Source organism: Mastomys coucha, unplaced genomic scaffold, assembly GCF_008632895.1.
Source record: "Mastomys coucha isolate ucsf_1 unplaced genomic scaffold, UCSF_Mcou_1 pScaffold11, whole genome shotgun sequence".
NCBI classification, from domain to species: domain Eukaryota; kingdom Metazoa; phylum Chordata; class Mammalia; order Rodentia; family Muridae; genus Mastomys; species Mastomys coucha.
Window position 1 is genome coordinate 4,084,980 of NW_022196893.1, and position 15,456 is coordinate 4,100,435.

Consider the following 15,456-nt stretch of genomic DNA (forward strand, 5'->3'; position numbering starts at 1 on the left):
CAGAGTGAGCAGGGACTGAGCCAGTGGGGTTGACAGGAGCGAGCAGAGGTCCTAAAAATTCATTTCCCAACAACCACATGAAGCCTCACAACCATCTGTTCAGCTACAGTGTACTCACATACATAAAATAAATAAATAAATCTTTTTAAAAAGGGGGCTGAGAAAATATTATGGGATATGAATCCTCCCGCCCCACTTAACAATGTAACTTAAATTTTCTCTAACTAGAGAACATTTTATTACCTTTAAAAACAACCTAAAACCCATTCAAAGGCACTACAAAATAACCCAACTGATAACGGCTATACTCTGTTAGTCATTTGGGCCAATATTCTTTGGAAGAGCTCTACAGTTTGGTTTCATGCTGGCTGATCACCTCTCTTCTTCACAGTATTGATTACAGTCAATTCACAGTGCTAGGATCATGAAACCCAATTCTCTGCTAATACCAACAGGCAGGCACCAGCATGACCACTACCATATATCACAAAGGGCTCCTCATCAAGCACCAGGAAAAAAGCTAAGCCTGGAGCCAGGCACTCTGCACATGCGACCACTCAGCTATCACCAATTCTTTGAAGTGGTAAGTGGTATCATACATAAGACACAACTGCAGAGTCACATGCATTGTAAAAAAGTGCAAAAGTGCAAAAGTTTGGGTATTGTAAGTGAAGCACATAAAAAAGAGCCAAGCAAAGTTATAGTCACAGGATATAAGACCCTTTCTTGCAGTAGCCACCATGTTTAATCGTGTGATCACTACATATATATACAGACTGACCACTACCGAGTGTGTCATCCAGGTGCTTAGTTGTCCTCTAAGGAGGATCTGATTTATATGTTAGCTCTGACTCCTCCTCTCTAGTCCAATAGTAAAAACCACAAGCTCTGACCTTTGTAAAGGCATCTTACAGTCCATTTTTTCTGATTTCTCATGAAAAAGAAAACCACACCTGAATTCTGAAGGTGCTAGGGAAGACCCTGGTCCTTTCTCTTCTGCTAATTTATTCTCCTGCTACCTGACTTTCTGTAATTTCTAAAAACCAACTTTATATCAACAGTACTGCAAAACTTGCCTCATTTCTAACTTAGGAATTAGAACCTAAAACTTTCTCTAAATACTTCATCTAGATGAATACCTGTAATCCCAGTTCTTGGAACTGAAGGCAGGAGGATCTAATGTTCAAAGCCAGCAGGATAAATGAAAACCTGTCTCATACAAGCATTACCACCAAAACCAAACCAAACCAAACCAAAACAAACCAAAACAAACCAAAACAAACAAAACAAAACAAAACCTATTGATAAGCAACCTTTAATAACTTCTCTAATTCTAGCAATCTGAATTTTAAGCAGTGAGGAGTCTTTTAAGGGTGAAGAATATATCTATTTTAAATTAAAAACAAAACAAAACAACAAAAAACAAAACTACAGTGACTGCTAGACCGAAACTATCTAAGGACAGTAAAAATTCTACTGAAAAGTACTTCTTTTGTACTCGTCTCATCGATTAGTGGATACAATGCATGTGACATACCTTTATAAACTTATTGATTATCTGCTAGGCATGTACTATCATGAACCAAACGCAAGATGTTTCAGAAAGTAGAAACTGCATTAGCTTTGGGCACTTTAAAACATTATGGACAGACTGGACCAGCAGAGGCTTACCAATAGCCAAAATGAATCTAAAGTATCCATTACTAAAAGTAACTGTTTTCTAAAACACTTTTACTTTTCTCTTTCTGTGACCGTATCTGCTGTACAAGCTCCTATTTTCAGCATGGAGGAATGTGAAACTATCATACTATAAAAGTATTTGGACTGACCTAGAAAGTCTAAATAAAATCTAAAACCATTTATACTCTTCATTACAACAGATGAGCTCTGAGTGAACTTTGATTTTAACACATCTCTCAAAATACTATAAAAACTTCAATAACAATACCGATGGAAACTATAGTGGTAAATAACAGTAAAGTGGAGCGTCACTCAGACATGATAAATATTAGCTATCTGGCTCAATTAATTATCAACAAGATGAAGTACAAAACTTTTTTTCATGACAATTTTATTAAGGTCCAATTTCCCTGACACACATTTAAAACAATGAAACACAACAGATAAATATGCAAACTAGTATCATTACTAGAAATTCTTTTATGTTCTACATTCTTTAATACATGAGTAGCAAATAACTGTCATTTCTCCATTTGTTAAAAAAGAACCTTTAATTTATCTGCAGAGAAAATGAATAATTAACCAATTTATGGGCAACTCTGAATTTCAATGTAAAACAGAAAGAAAGTATCATTCAGTGAAATTTAATGTATACTTTTTTTTGGTGGCTTTTGTTTGTTTGTTTGTTTGTTTGTTTTTCGAGACAGGGTGTCTCTGTGTAGGCCTGGCTGTCCTGGAACTCACTCTGTAGACCAGGCTGGCCTCAAACTCAGAAATCTGCCTGCCTCTGCCTCCCAAGTGTTGGGATTAAAGGCGTGCACCACCACTGCCCAGCTTAATGTATACTTTTTAAAAACCTTTATACATTTGTGTATGTATAAAAACATTTATGTTGTTAGGCCACAAACATTATTAGCTGTAAATGTTTGTGAATAAAATTAAGGCCGTCAGTATTTTTTCTTAAAAGCATTTTTTTCTCCTCCAAATTAAAAGTGAGAAGACCATTACCTCAGGTGAATTCTAAGTAGAGATGAGCTAGGAGGAAGAATACTCAGAGTCTGCATGGACAGCTCACATGTGCAGTACTTACTCTAACACTTCATAGTTGGACTTCTTCTCTAGGGCATTGCCCCTCATCTCCCAATAGGATCGCCTGAAAACGGGAAACACATGTATAAAAGGAATCTTTAGGCTGTTAAATGAGAAACAACTAGGAAAGACAGAATTAATAGTAAGTAATATGGATCATCTCACAATTTAATCATGATTTTACTGGTAATTTTATAAAGAAGAAAATGCCTAAAAAGTAAACAAACACAAAAGCTATGTAGCATTACCACCTACCTAATTTCCAAACAACCCAACTTCAAAGCTATTTCTTGGTCTACTTGATCAGCTATCTCTAGCATGTAGTCACTCTTCACCTGAAATAAAGGAATAGAAGACAGGACTGTTTGTAAGATAATCATCCCTAAATGTTTGCTGATTGCTTTTTACATATTTGTTCACGTTTTGTCAATAATTATACTAGATTTTGGATATAAAATAAGTCATACCAAGAGACATGCATGTTCCACGGAACTTGCAGATCAGAGGAAAGTTTTGTGGCGTTGGTTCTCTCCTTCCACTTTACCTGGGTTCCAGCAATTAACTTAAGGTTGCCAGGCTTTGGTGACAAGCATCATTATTGCACCTTTTACCAATCCAGGCTTGTACAGTCTAAGACTGCTCAACTTGTGTGTGGCTCTGAAGCCGCAACAATGCTCTGCTGTTTCATGGTCTTCCCACTCAGCCCAAAGCAGAAATGAGCAGCAAGAACTGCATTTCTACTAAGCTGCAGGACAATTTTTCTCTAAGTCATAAATCCAGTTCCCAAAGCCTCAGAGCAAGAGCCACAAAAATTCATGTTCTTTAAAACCCAATGTGCAACCACACAGCCCCACTAAACTGTCCACTCTTATAAATCTGTGAAGGAACACACCTGGAGTCTAACATAAAGCAACAGTGGTGACATCTCTGGCAATAAACATGTTCAATTAAACAGAGAGGGCCAGATTTAGTGGTACAATTCTGCCATCCCACAGTGAGTCTTTGTCTCAAATACAAAAAAGCAGGCCAGTAAGATGGCTGAGCAAATAAAAGGGCCTGCTGCACAGGGCTGATTACCTGAGTTTGATCCCAAGAACCCAGAATGGAGAGAAAAAGGGGATCCTGAAAGTTGTACTCTACATGACTTCTACATGCCCACAGTCACATATATATACCACATACATGCAAATAATAATAAATTTACACACACATACTAATAAATGACACCAGCTTGTGTGAATACCTGTCAACATGAACACATCTGCAAAGCTGAAACATTCACAATTTCCTCACAGAATTGAATTAAGAGACAAAAATCTGCAGTTGATTTTGAAGACAGGGGCATGTACTCTGAACCTAGAGTGGAACACTGTCTGCCCTCCCTCACAACACATCTCTATTACCAACATCTACATGCAGTTACATTATAAGCAACATTAACACAAAGTTGGTTTCTTGTCTTGCTATACACCTACCTTCTTATTGTCTTCAATTTTGTTTCTTGGTCTTCAAAACCTAAAATATTCACTTTCTGGCTCTTTACAGGAAAAGTATGCTGACTACTGCCCAGGAAAAACTTGCAAATTTTCAACTATTATCTCCTAAACTACCTGTTTCTAGTTCAAGGATTTTGATCCCATTTGTCACACAGCCTTCATTAAGATCTTTCCTTGCAAAACCCCATGTCTAACATTGCTTATCTATTTAATTTCTTGGAGAAAACAATCTGTATGGAGCACAGATGCCCTTTATCTACACTCACTGCTGAGCAGCTGGTATAAAACAGTATAAGTTTCGCTTAAACTTGTGACTCCCATACAAACTTCGTATTTTCTTAGAAGGAGGAAGGCCTTATTGTCTTTCAATCACCCGGGGCAGGTTTCAGGGCACGTACCACTGCTGACTTTTCAATACCATGTTGATGATAAACAGAGCATTAACCAACTGTCCAGAAGGTCAATAACTGCAATTTCTAAACACTCTTCAGAGATAAGAAAATCAATAAACTTTTCTAAGTCATTCGTTAAAGTCAAATGTTTATTTAGTTACAAAAAAGAGACAACGATAACAATCTTCAGGGAAAACACGCTCACATATAAAGTTTTACTCCAAAATTATTCAAGGTGTTTCTTCAGAGCAATTGGTTCACAGGCTAAAACTTGTGATCTGAAAACACCTGTATCCTTTAGAAAGCTGAATGGACTCTGTGCCCTATTTTTCTACTGCTACCCCATTAGTGTCACAGCACTGCTTGTCTTCTGCTCCAGCATTCCCTGTAGCCACTGAACTCAAGTCACATCCTGAGGCTGTGCTGTTAAGACTCGGCGCCTCACCTTCACTGTCTGTTTCCCTTATTAATCATTGTAAAACTATGACTTTTGTATTAATTCCAGAAGAATTGTTTTTTATTCAAGAACAAACCAGATCTATCAAGCATTCCAGTATATATACCTATATAGCCATCTAGCACACAACATTCCAGTCAATAAAATGACCACAAAAACAATATTTGTTCCTTAAGACCTGTCTGGTGATGCAGCCATCTTAGTTTGTACAAGTACCCTGTGATATTTGCACAATGACAAAAGTTCTGAAAATATGCATTTCTCAGAATATATCCCTATTGGTATATACTATATACTATATAGGCATATATACCAACATACATCCCTATATATATAGTATATAGGGATGTATGTTGGTATATATCCCTATTGTATATACTATACCATACTTCAGATATATAAATACATATATACAAAAATATATAAAAATATGCATATATGTACATGTATGTGTGCACACACACACACACACACACACCTATTCATTCTCATACTGAGCTAATTTGTTAAGAGTGTTTCATTCAGTCTGAACACTATCATCCTCATAATCCCATCTTACAGCCTCAGAGAAAGCCTGAAGGTTACAATAATTATAGAAGAATCACTAATAAGAGACTCTACTAGTAGTCAGGTCCTAGGGCTAATGTTTTATAGAAATCACTTCTGATCCATGTAATTATTCAGGGCAAGCTTTAATAGTCCTACTTTATATACAAAACTCAAAAGACAATTTACAAAGGGTCTCAAAAACAAATTTTAAAGAGACAGGTCTTATAACCCAGAATTATAAATTTCTAAAACTCAGAGTTTGATTACACTTTCATTTTCTTATGGATTTGCACAATGCACCTGAGACTCTGGGCAAGCACTGACCCTAGCAATCCACATAGGAAAGGAGGTGACTATAACACTGGTCACCTTTATTTTTCTTAAAGCATTATGTACTTGATACACTATCATAAAAGCAGGCAAAAATAAAACAAGATAGTTCCCTGGACTTTCTAAAGGTATGTCATATGACTTAACAATTTGTTTTAAGTAAAAGGCAGTGTGTGTGAATAAGTGAATTGCAGACGAGTGCGACATCAGACTGGAAAGGTCCTAGAAACACAGAGATGATGTATCTCCTAAGAGCACCACTTCACATCTGCTGTGTGGTCAGCAGACAGGGATGCGTAGTTTCAGTGGCCTAACACTCTGTAGTCACAACATTCAAAATAAATAGCAGGCACATGGCCAAGCCATCTAAACTCTCAGAAATCAGACATGGCATTACAGATTTTGGAGTTTGCCCTGCTAGGTGTCCATCGTGCTTTGGTACAGTATTTCATCATTATGCCCCTTTTCCTCCCTTTTGGAATGGTAATGCATGTTCTGTGCCACTGTTATGCTGGAAGTATCTAATTTGCTTTATGATTTTACAGGGAGTTACCTCGGGTCTTGGAAGAGATTTTGGACTTTGAGCTTTTAAAATATGTTGACACTGATGAGTATGGAGACTTATGAAGTTAACATAAACACATTTTGCATTATGCTATAGCTACAGGCCTATGAGGGCCAGGGAGTGGAATTTGATAGTCTGAATGAGAATGGCCTCTATTGACTCATTATGCCTGAATTCTTTGCTCCCCAGTTTGTGGAATTGTTTGAGGAAGATTAGGAAGTGTAGCCTTGCTGGAGTAGTTGTGTCACTGGGGGTGGGCTTTAAGGTTTCAAAAGCCCACACCATTCCCAATTAGCTTTCTCTGACTTGTACTTGTGGATCAAAATGTAAGTTCCCAGCAACTGCTCCAGAGGAATGCTACCTGCTTGCTACCATATTGCCCACTATGATGGTCATGGGCATGGAGTCACCCTCTGAAACGGTGAGCCCCAAATAAAGCCTTTCTTCTATACCTTGGTCATGGTGTCTTAATGATAGTAAAAGAAAAGTAACTAATATATGCCACAATTGCCTTTTATTTCCTCCCCCCAACCCCCAATCTCATTTTGCTTTATCATGAAACTTAGTGACAAAATTATCCAAGTTCATGGACAGGGCTCAAGCACGATAGTCGCGTGGCGGCCACGGCCACTGTCCACACACACGAGAAGCATCTCGTGGTGCTGTGCTGCTAGTGGTTTGGTTTATTTTTCAAGACAGAGTCGTTCTATGCAGCACTTGTTGACATGGACAAAATGGACAAATGTCAAACAGGCTGGCCTTGAACTCGCAAAAATCTGCTGCCTCTTGCCTCCTGAGTTCTGAGACTAAAAGCATGCCTGGCCAGAACAAATACCATTTAAGCCTGGCCTAAGCATAAAAAAAATTCAAGAAGCATTAAAAAAACAAAACAAAACAAAACAAACAAAAATAACTTCTCATGAGTTAATACTTTTTAATATTGGACTACTCTACATTTACAAACTCTCAAATACAAGGTTTAATATTACTCTAAAAAAACAAAATAAAAATGATTCAAAGAAACAAAGCAGCATATATAAAAGAAAGTAATTTATACCTGTTGATAGAAGAAATTCAATGTTGGCTTATCTTCAGTAAACTGGTTTAGAAATCCTTTTGGCAAGTAACGAATTCTCAATTCATATCTAAAGAACAAGTCACAAAATACAATGATTAGAAATAAATTATTTTCTCAATTTACAGTCTACAACTACCTTCTGCTAGAGACCTCCATTAGGAATTGGAAGAAGGAAGATACCCTATTCTTCACCTGCTTGCACTCACTTGTCAGCACAAATGTTGGAACCTACTTCTCCAGAAGACCAGCTGAAAGAACTAGTTGAGAAACTATTAGATCCTTGGACTTCCCATTCACAGCTGCCATTGTTGGGGTAGTTGGACTACAGGCTTTGTAAGTCATCACAATAAACTCTCTCAATATAAAGAGGCAGTCCATAAGTTCTGTGACTCTAGGGAACCCTGACTAACACAATGAAGTAAAGAACATCTTGACTGGCTAGGAGTGGTGGCACACATCTTTAATCCCAGCACTCAGGCTAAGGCAGGTGGGTTTCTGTGAGTTCAAGGCCAAACTGTCTGACACAGTAAGCTCTATGTTAGCAAGGGCCACACAGAAAGATCCTGTCTTAAATAACCAAAACAAACAAAACAAAAAGACATCTTGACTATACAAGTTTTAAAAGGCAAACAACCTTAATATAATCATGACAAAACAGTAGACAAACTCAAATCAAAAAAACAACCTAGATAGTGTTCGCCAGAAGTATCAGTCAGACACAGTATGGGCAGACTTAGAACACTAAACTGGCACTGTGGTATTTCCTTCTGGATCATATTTTACTGACAAGAGGAATGTAAGAAAAACACATACCCCAACATGAAGTATCAATGAAGACATTACAATCTGAAATGCAGAACTGGGTAGGATGTTTCAGAAAAACAAAAACAAAAACTAGTTCAATACATTTACTTGTTATTTCCAAGCAGACAAATGTAAACAATATTGGGATAGCATAAAAAAGAAGTTTATGTAGGGACCCACAACTCATTCACTTTTTCTTGTCAGTTTATAATGATGTAGGATCTTGCTATGAAATCCTGGTTAGCCAGAAAGTCACTAGGTAGCCCAGGCCGGTCATAAACACAGAGCAATCTTCCTGCCTTACCTCCCAAATTCTGTGATTAAAGGTATGTACCATCATGTCTGGCCACAAAACTACATACATTCATTCCAAAAAGAATGAAGACATTAACCAATCCCTGAAGGGCAAAGACTCAGAATTTTAAAAAGAACAAAAAAGGGCTGGAGAGATGGCTCAGAGGTTAAGAACACTGACTGTTCTTCTGAAGGTCCTGAGTTCAAACCCTAGCAACCACATGGTGGCTCACAACCATCCATAATGAGATCTGACGCCCTCTTCTGGCTTGTCTGAAGACAGCTACAGTGTACTTAGATATAATAATAAATAAATCTTTTGAGTCAGAACGAATGGGGCCAGAGTGGGCAGAAGTCCTGAATTCAATTCCCAGCAACCACATGATGGCTCATAACCATCTGTACAGCTACAATGTACTCATATACATAAATAAACAAATCATTAAAAAAAGGAAAGAGCAAAAAAAAGCATCATAAAAATATTTACCCTTCTCATCCAGTGTGGTGGCGCATGGCTTTAATGTCAAAACTTGGGAGACAGCGACTGGGGTACTCTGTAAATTCTAGGCTAGTCTTATCTACATAGTGAATTCCAGGCAAGTTAAGACTAAAATAAATAAGTTACTCTTCTCATGATACATGAGAACAAGTTAACAATCAGTACTGAAGACACACTTAAATAATCCTCTGATTGATGGGGAAAATTCAGACTCAAAACCAACATATTAACTGATAGTGCAAATACTATCAAAATCATGAAATACTGCCAAGCAAAACTTAGATAGCAACAACTTTTAGATCAAATACGATCTTTAGAAAATCTGAATGTAAAAAATGAAGATGAGTTGAGCTCACTTTCATTACTGTAATAGTATGGTTGCTACCAGAACACTATCATATTATTTTCCCTCCTGCTTATTTTACAATCATATATTATCAATACATCACCTTACTTCATTTTCATTAAAGTATTTTTTACTCTAGACCAATGTGGTCCCATGCACAACCAGAGCCAGAAACAGAGTGATGAGTGTGACAGTTCCTGAGCAAGAAAGGTGAGCAAACATAGACACTGCTGGGGACACAGCTGAGCACTCACATGAAACAAAAGCAGTAAACACACTGGAAAAGGGCAGAAGAGTCACACTCTTTTTTTTTTTTTCTCCCCAAAGATTCTGGGCAGCTAAGCTCAGGCTGACACTAGTTGCTTTCCAGTATGACTTCACAGTTTTTAGAAGTCCATGTGGTAGAGCAACTGTCTGGAATCACCATGTTGGGGACTAAGGGCGAGGCTCAGTGGTAGAGCACCTCCTTAGAATCCCCCAGTGAGGAGCTTGGGGTGTATCTCAGTGGTAGAGCTCCTGCCTAGAATCCCCCAGTGAGAGACTTGGGGTGTGGCTAGGTGCTAGAACACCTGCCTGACATATGAAACCTTGAGTTCTATCCCCTATCCCTCATGTATGGGATTGGTGTGGGTAGATGATAGTTGTCTGCTTTAGTGTTTTAATACTTGGGGAAGCTGCAGGTTAGATTTGATTTCTTTTTTTTTTTAATTTTTATTAGATATTTTCTTTATTTACATGTAAATTTTTCCCTTCCCAGTTTCCCCTCTAAAAAACAAAGAAACAAACAAAAACAAACCCCAGCTGCCTCCCCACTCCCCATGCCTGCCACCCCACCCTCTCCCACTTATTGGCCCTGGCATTCTCCCACACTGGGGCACAGAACCTTCACAGGGCCAAGCATCACACTTGATGTGTTATGAAAGCCACGAGAAAGCTGGAGGCTCAAATGGGGCAAGTGAAAAGTCATGAAGGTTTTGTAAAAGCAGAGGAGGGAACAGGACAGAGGAAGTCGGAAAGAATAGAGGGCTAGTTTACTCAACAACTACCAAAGGCATCATGAGAAAAGACTCAGATCCCAATTTAGGTTGACAAAAACACTTTCAAATTACACTTCAGGGTTTAGAGGAAGCTGAAACCAGAGAGGCACAAATGCCATCAGAGCAGAAGGAAAACAGCAGTAGGAGCCAGACTAAAAAGGAGGCAAAACCTCTGGAGTTGGCCTTCCATGTAGAGAAACTACAGAACATTTCTGAGCAGAAATGACTCAAACATTGCAACTGGACACTCAGGGATCTCCCAGCACTGCCTTGGAAAGACCCCTGACCCACTACTTCCCTCCACCATCCCTGTTCTTCTCTGCCCAACATCTTTAGGCATTTTGCACAGATGACTGAGTCGTTTGCTCACTGGTTTCTCTGTATCCCATCCAAGGATATGTGAAGATGTAATGGAGAGTACAAGCATGAGCACAAGCATACACAAATACACATCTCACATACATGTCACATTAGAGAGAGGGAGGGAAGAAGTGAGAAGTTATAACATCTTTACATTCTTCATGCATATAATCCTGCTTCCTCTGGTCATCTCTGCAATGTCTTTAGCAATATTCAAATCTACACTCATGATTACTAATTTTTTAAACATCGAATCTTGTTTTAGCAATAGTAATCCCTACTCTATTTTATTTAAGGTAAAATAAATTGGCTTAAAAGAACAGAAAAACTGATGTTGAAAAGAGTGATATTCCCTGAGCATAAATAACCGGAGCAGAAAATTTTTAGGTATTAACCATGAGAATGAACTTTCCCTCTAAGGGGTATATGCAAAAGAAGAATGTAACCTAACTATAGCAGGCAGAAACCTGCAGTTATTTTTATTTGACATTTAGATATTTAAATTTTAAACATTAAATGGTCTGATTAAGTGTTTAGAAGTCAAATTTCTCTTCCCTACCAGTTGCTATAAAGGAATCTAATTATACTCTCCAGAAATAGCTCGTTCACCCCAGTGATTTGACAAATTTGAAAACACAACTGCATTCTCTGATGAACTACACAACTGATACAAAACTGTATGTGTTCATGCTTCATTTAACCAAGCTGGCTTTCAGTGTTGACAGGGTCTTTGTTTCAGCTACTGACCTTCCTGAGTGTATGCCTCAGGGTATAATATGGAAGAAGTCTATTTTTTAAAGATATACTCCTCTCAAAACTTAGGATTTTAGATTTAAGATTTTCCAACTAAAAGGATTCACTTACTCATAAAAATTAATAGGTATTAACCAGGAAAAAAAAAAGACTGAGAATATTTTATTTATTAATTTATTTATTATTTGTTTATTTATTTTGGGTTTTTTTTTTTTCAAGACAGTTTCTCAGTATAGCCCAGGCTGTACTGGAACTCACTCTGTAGACCAAGCCAGCCTCAAACTCAGAGATCCGCCTGCTTCCCTAGTGCTAAGATTAAAGGCATGCACCACTACTGCACTGCTGGGAATTCTTTTGAATCCCCTTAAAATAACTTCAGTTACATCCCTGTTTGAGCAGGGATCACTAGAGCTCACTCCCACAACCATCTTATGTATGAACAAATGTGTACCATTCTTTTCAGGTGAGTATAGATTACTGGAAAAGTATGCATTAGGTAGCCCACTGATAAGGCTATTGGCTTTGCTCTCCTCCTGGACCAGTCAACACTGGCTCATAAAGCAGCAATATCACTTAGGGCAGAAGTGCAAGAGTAATAGACAGCACTGAGCACAACTAAGATCAACAAAGACCATGAGAGAAGACAAAGAATAGAAAGAGAAACACGTTTAACTAGTATTCTAAATGGGTAACTGTTTAGTAACTACTAGCCAATTTCCTCTACACAGAAGCAGTAATTACAAGCAGTATAAAAGCTAGCATACACATTCATCCTCTTGCGCATATTTTTAACACACAAAGTAATCCAGCACAGTCATGCTGCGGTGGATTAGAATCTTACTTCCACTCCTCTGGTGGGTGGGCGAGTTCGTATTTCTCCCTCACACTGGAGACACCCATGTCCACGTGCAGCCAGTGCACCTCCTCCGATCGCAGGTGACTGAGGCGAAATCCATAGCAGGCCACGTGCTTTACTTTGTGACTGTCCACTATCTTCTGAATGATGCCCTAGAACACACCCCACAGAAATGATGGTTACAAACAAAAAAAGTCTAGTTAGTTACGGGAAATCTTTTTATTTTTAACTTTTATTTCATGTGCATTGGTGTTTTGCCTGCCCATCTGTATAAGGCTGTCACATACTCTGGAACAGATTCAGGAACTGGAGGTACAGACAGATGCAAGCTACCATGTGAGTGTTGGGAACAGAACCCAGGTCCTCTGGAGGAGCCATTTCTCCAGCCGTTATGGGAAATCTTAGTAAGTGCATCACATAAGCAAAATGTTAATCTCATATAAGATTTATTGTTTCTCATGCAACAATAATTTTATGAATAAGGAAAACTTTGTGCAAAGGGAGGACACAAAGAACATTCTTTATCTAACTTTATTGATAAACAAGGCAATACTTCAGCAACTCCACTTTTACATTATCTTAATTCTGTCAGAGCAGATCCGCCCTGTCGGGTTCTACTTTCTGAAACAGTGTCTTCTGAAAGTCCAAGCTGTAACATCTGATACAAAACAAAAACTACGAGATGTTCTATAAATCAGTCATAACTAGTTTGCTCTTTTGTATAGATTAGAATGTGGCAATTTTAAATGTCTCTAAACCCACACTCTAACACTTACTGTGCTCAGTTCAAGAGACAGTTGCTTTCAAATACATCAACAGGGAATATGAAGTTTCTCCTGGGGCTACGAGAATGGCCCAACTTTAGAATAGCCATCTCTTTTTCACCTGCCTTCATAAGGAAGCCCCGCAAAAAAAAAGAAAGAAAAAAAAAACCCAAATGATGACAAATGCATAAGCTGTGTAGAAATCAGACTGACTCACATGCTGCACTTTGTGTGCAGGACATACAAAGCGCAGCATACTGTATTGTCTTTTTAGTGATAAAGATGAAGAAAAGAGTGTGCATGTGCTCCCCCAGCGCTTCTCTCTCTCTGTTTTTCAAGACAGGGTTTCTCTATATAACCCTGGCTGTCTTAGAACTTACTCTGTAAACCAGGCTGGCCTCGAACTTACAGAGATCTACCTGCCTCTGCTTCCTAAGTGCTGGGGGGAAAAAGCTTTCTAAAGGAAGCTGACATCACCATTAATATCAACAAAAGAAAAAACTACTTTTTAAAATTCAGCAATATGGCTCAGCAAATAACATTTGCTGCTCTTGCAAAGAACCTCGGTTTGGTTCTCAGCAAAGCCTGTAACTCTCTATAATTCCAGTTTCAAGAACTGATGTGGCACACGTCTTTAATCCCAGCACTTGGGAGGCAGAGACAGGCGGATTTCCGAGTTTGAGGCCAACTTGGTCTACAGAGTAAATTCCAGGACAGCCAGAGATATACAGAGAAACCCTGTCTCTAAAAAACCAAAACAAGCAAACAAACAAACAAAAAAGAATATTTAGGGGGCTGGTGAGATGGCTCAGCAGTTAAGAGCACTGACTGCTCTTCTGAAAGTCCTGAGTTCAAATCCCAGCAACCACATGGAGGCTCACAACCAACCATAATGACATCTGACGCCCTCCTCTGGGGTATCTGAAGACAGCCACAGTGTATTTACATATAATAATAAATAAATCTTAAAAAAAAATCAAGAACTAATGTCTCCTCAGGTACTACAGGTACACTAATACATGTGTAGGTAAAACATGTACACACATTTACAAATTTCTTTTCTAATTTAGCAACTAATTTAAAGCTTTATATTTATTGAGGAATTTTTTATTATAGTCTAGTGCTATTAATAATACAATAAAAGATATTCTCAACTATCTTAGTCACCATATTATTGCTCTGAAGAGACACCATGACCAAGGCAACTCTGATAAAAAAAAAGCATTTAACTGGGGGCTTGCTTTAAGTTTAGTTTAGTCCATTCCAACCACTGAGGAATGCAAGCAGGTGCTACTGCTTAGCAGAAGAGAGACTCTGGACCTGAAATGGGCTTCTGAAATCTCAAAGCCCGCCCTCAGTGACACATTTCTTCCAATAAGGCCACACCTGTTAGTCCTTCTAATCCTTTCAAATAGTGCTACTCTCTGGTGATTAAACATTCAAATATATGAATACATTCTTATTCAAACTACCACATCAACTTTCTCTGTTTTATATCTGATGTGTGCATGCATGAGTGTGTACCTGTACCCATGTGTGTATACAGAGGCCAGAGAAAGATGCTGAGGATCTTCCTCTGTTGTTCCCTACCTTATACCTTTAAGACCAGGTCTCTCACTAAACCACAAGCTCAGCTCACTATTTTAACTACATTGGTTAGCAAAAGAGCTCCTGGGACTTGCCTTTCTCTCCTGCTGCTCTATTCCCCTAGCACTTTAGTTACACACACCATCAGCTATGCCTGCCTAGCTTTTGGCATGGATATTAGGGACTTGAACTCAGGTCCTCATGCTTGCACTGCTACCCACTGAGCCATCTCCAAGACAGTTAACCTCCTCTACTTAAGACAAAAAAGAAATAGAAAAAAAGGAAAAGAAAAGGTACCATTAAAAAATGGTTAGAAGTGGGCTGGAGAAATAGCTCAGTGGTTACGAGCACTGACTGCTCTTCCAGAGGTCCTGAGTTCAGTTCCCAGCAACCACATCGGAGTTCACAACCATCTGTAATGGGCTCTGATGCTCCCTTCTTGTATGTCTGAAGACAGCTACAGTGTACTTACATATAATAAATAATAAATAAATCTTTTTTAAAAAAACGGTTATAGGTA

The 15,456-nt window shown here is 38.4% G+C and overlaps 1 protein-coding gene across 20 annotated transcripts in view; it reads right to left on the minus strand.

Moving 5' to 3' along the window:
* Ptk2 (protein tyrosine kinase 2) overlaps nucleotides 1-15,456 on the minus strand; it is a 223,869-nt gene that overhangs the window by 116,994 nt on the left and 91,419 nt on the right. For all 20 annotated transcript variants that reach the window (XM_031345669.1, XM_031345719.1, XM_031345722.1 and 17 more), the window contains 4 exons: nucleotides 12,571-12,737; nucleotides 7,616-7,703; nucleotides 3,025-3,104; nucleotides 2,771-2,833 (listed from right to left, as the gene is read on the minus strand). In XM_031345669.1, the coding sequence (XP_031201529.1) occupies nucleotides 2,771-2,833; nucleotides 3,025-3,104; nucleotides 7,616-7,703; nucleotides 12,571-12,737 (398 nt within the window). The remainder of the gene's footprint in view (nucleotides 1-2,770; nucleotides 2,834-3,024; nucleotides 3,105-7,615; nucleotides 7,704-12,570; nucleotides 12,738-15,456) is intronic.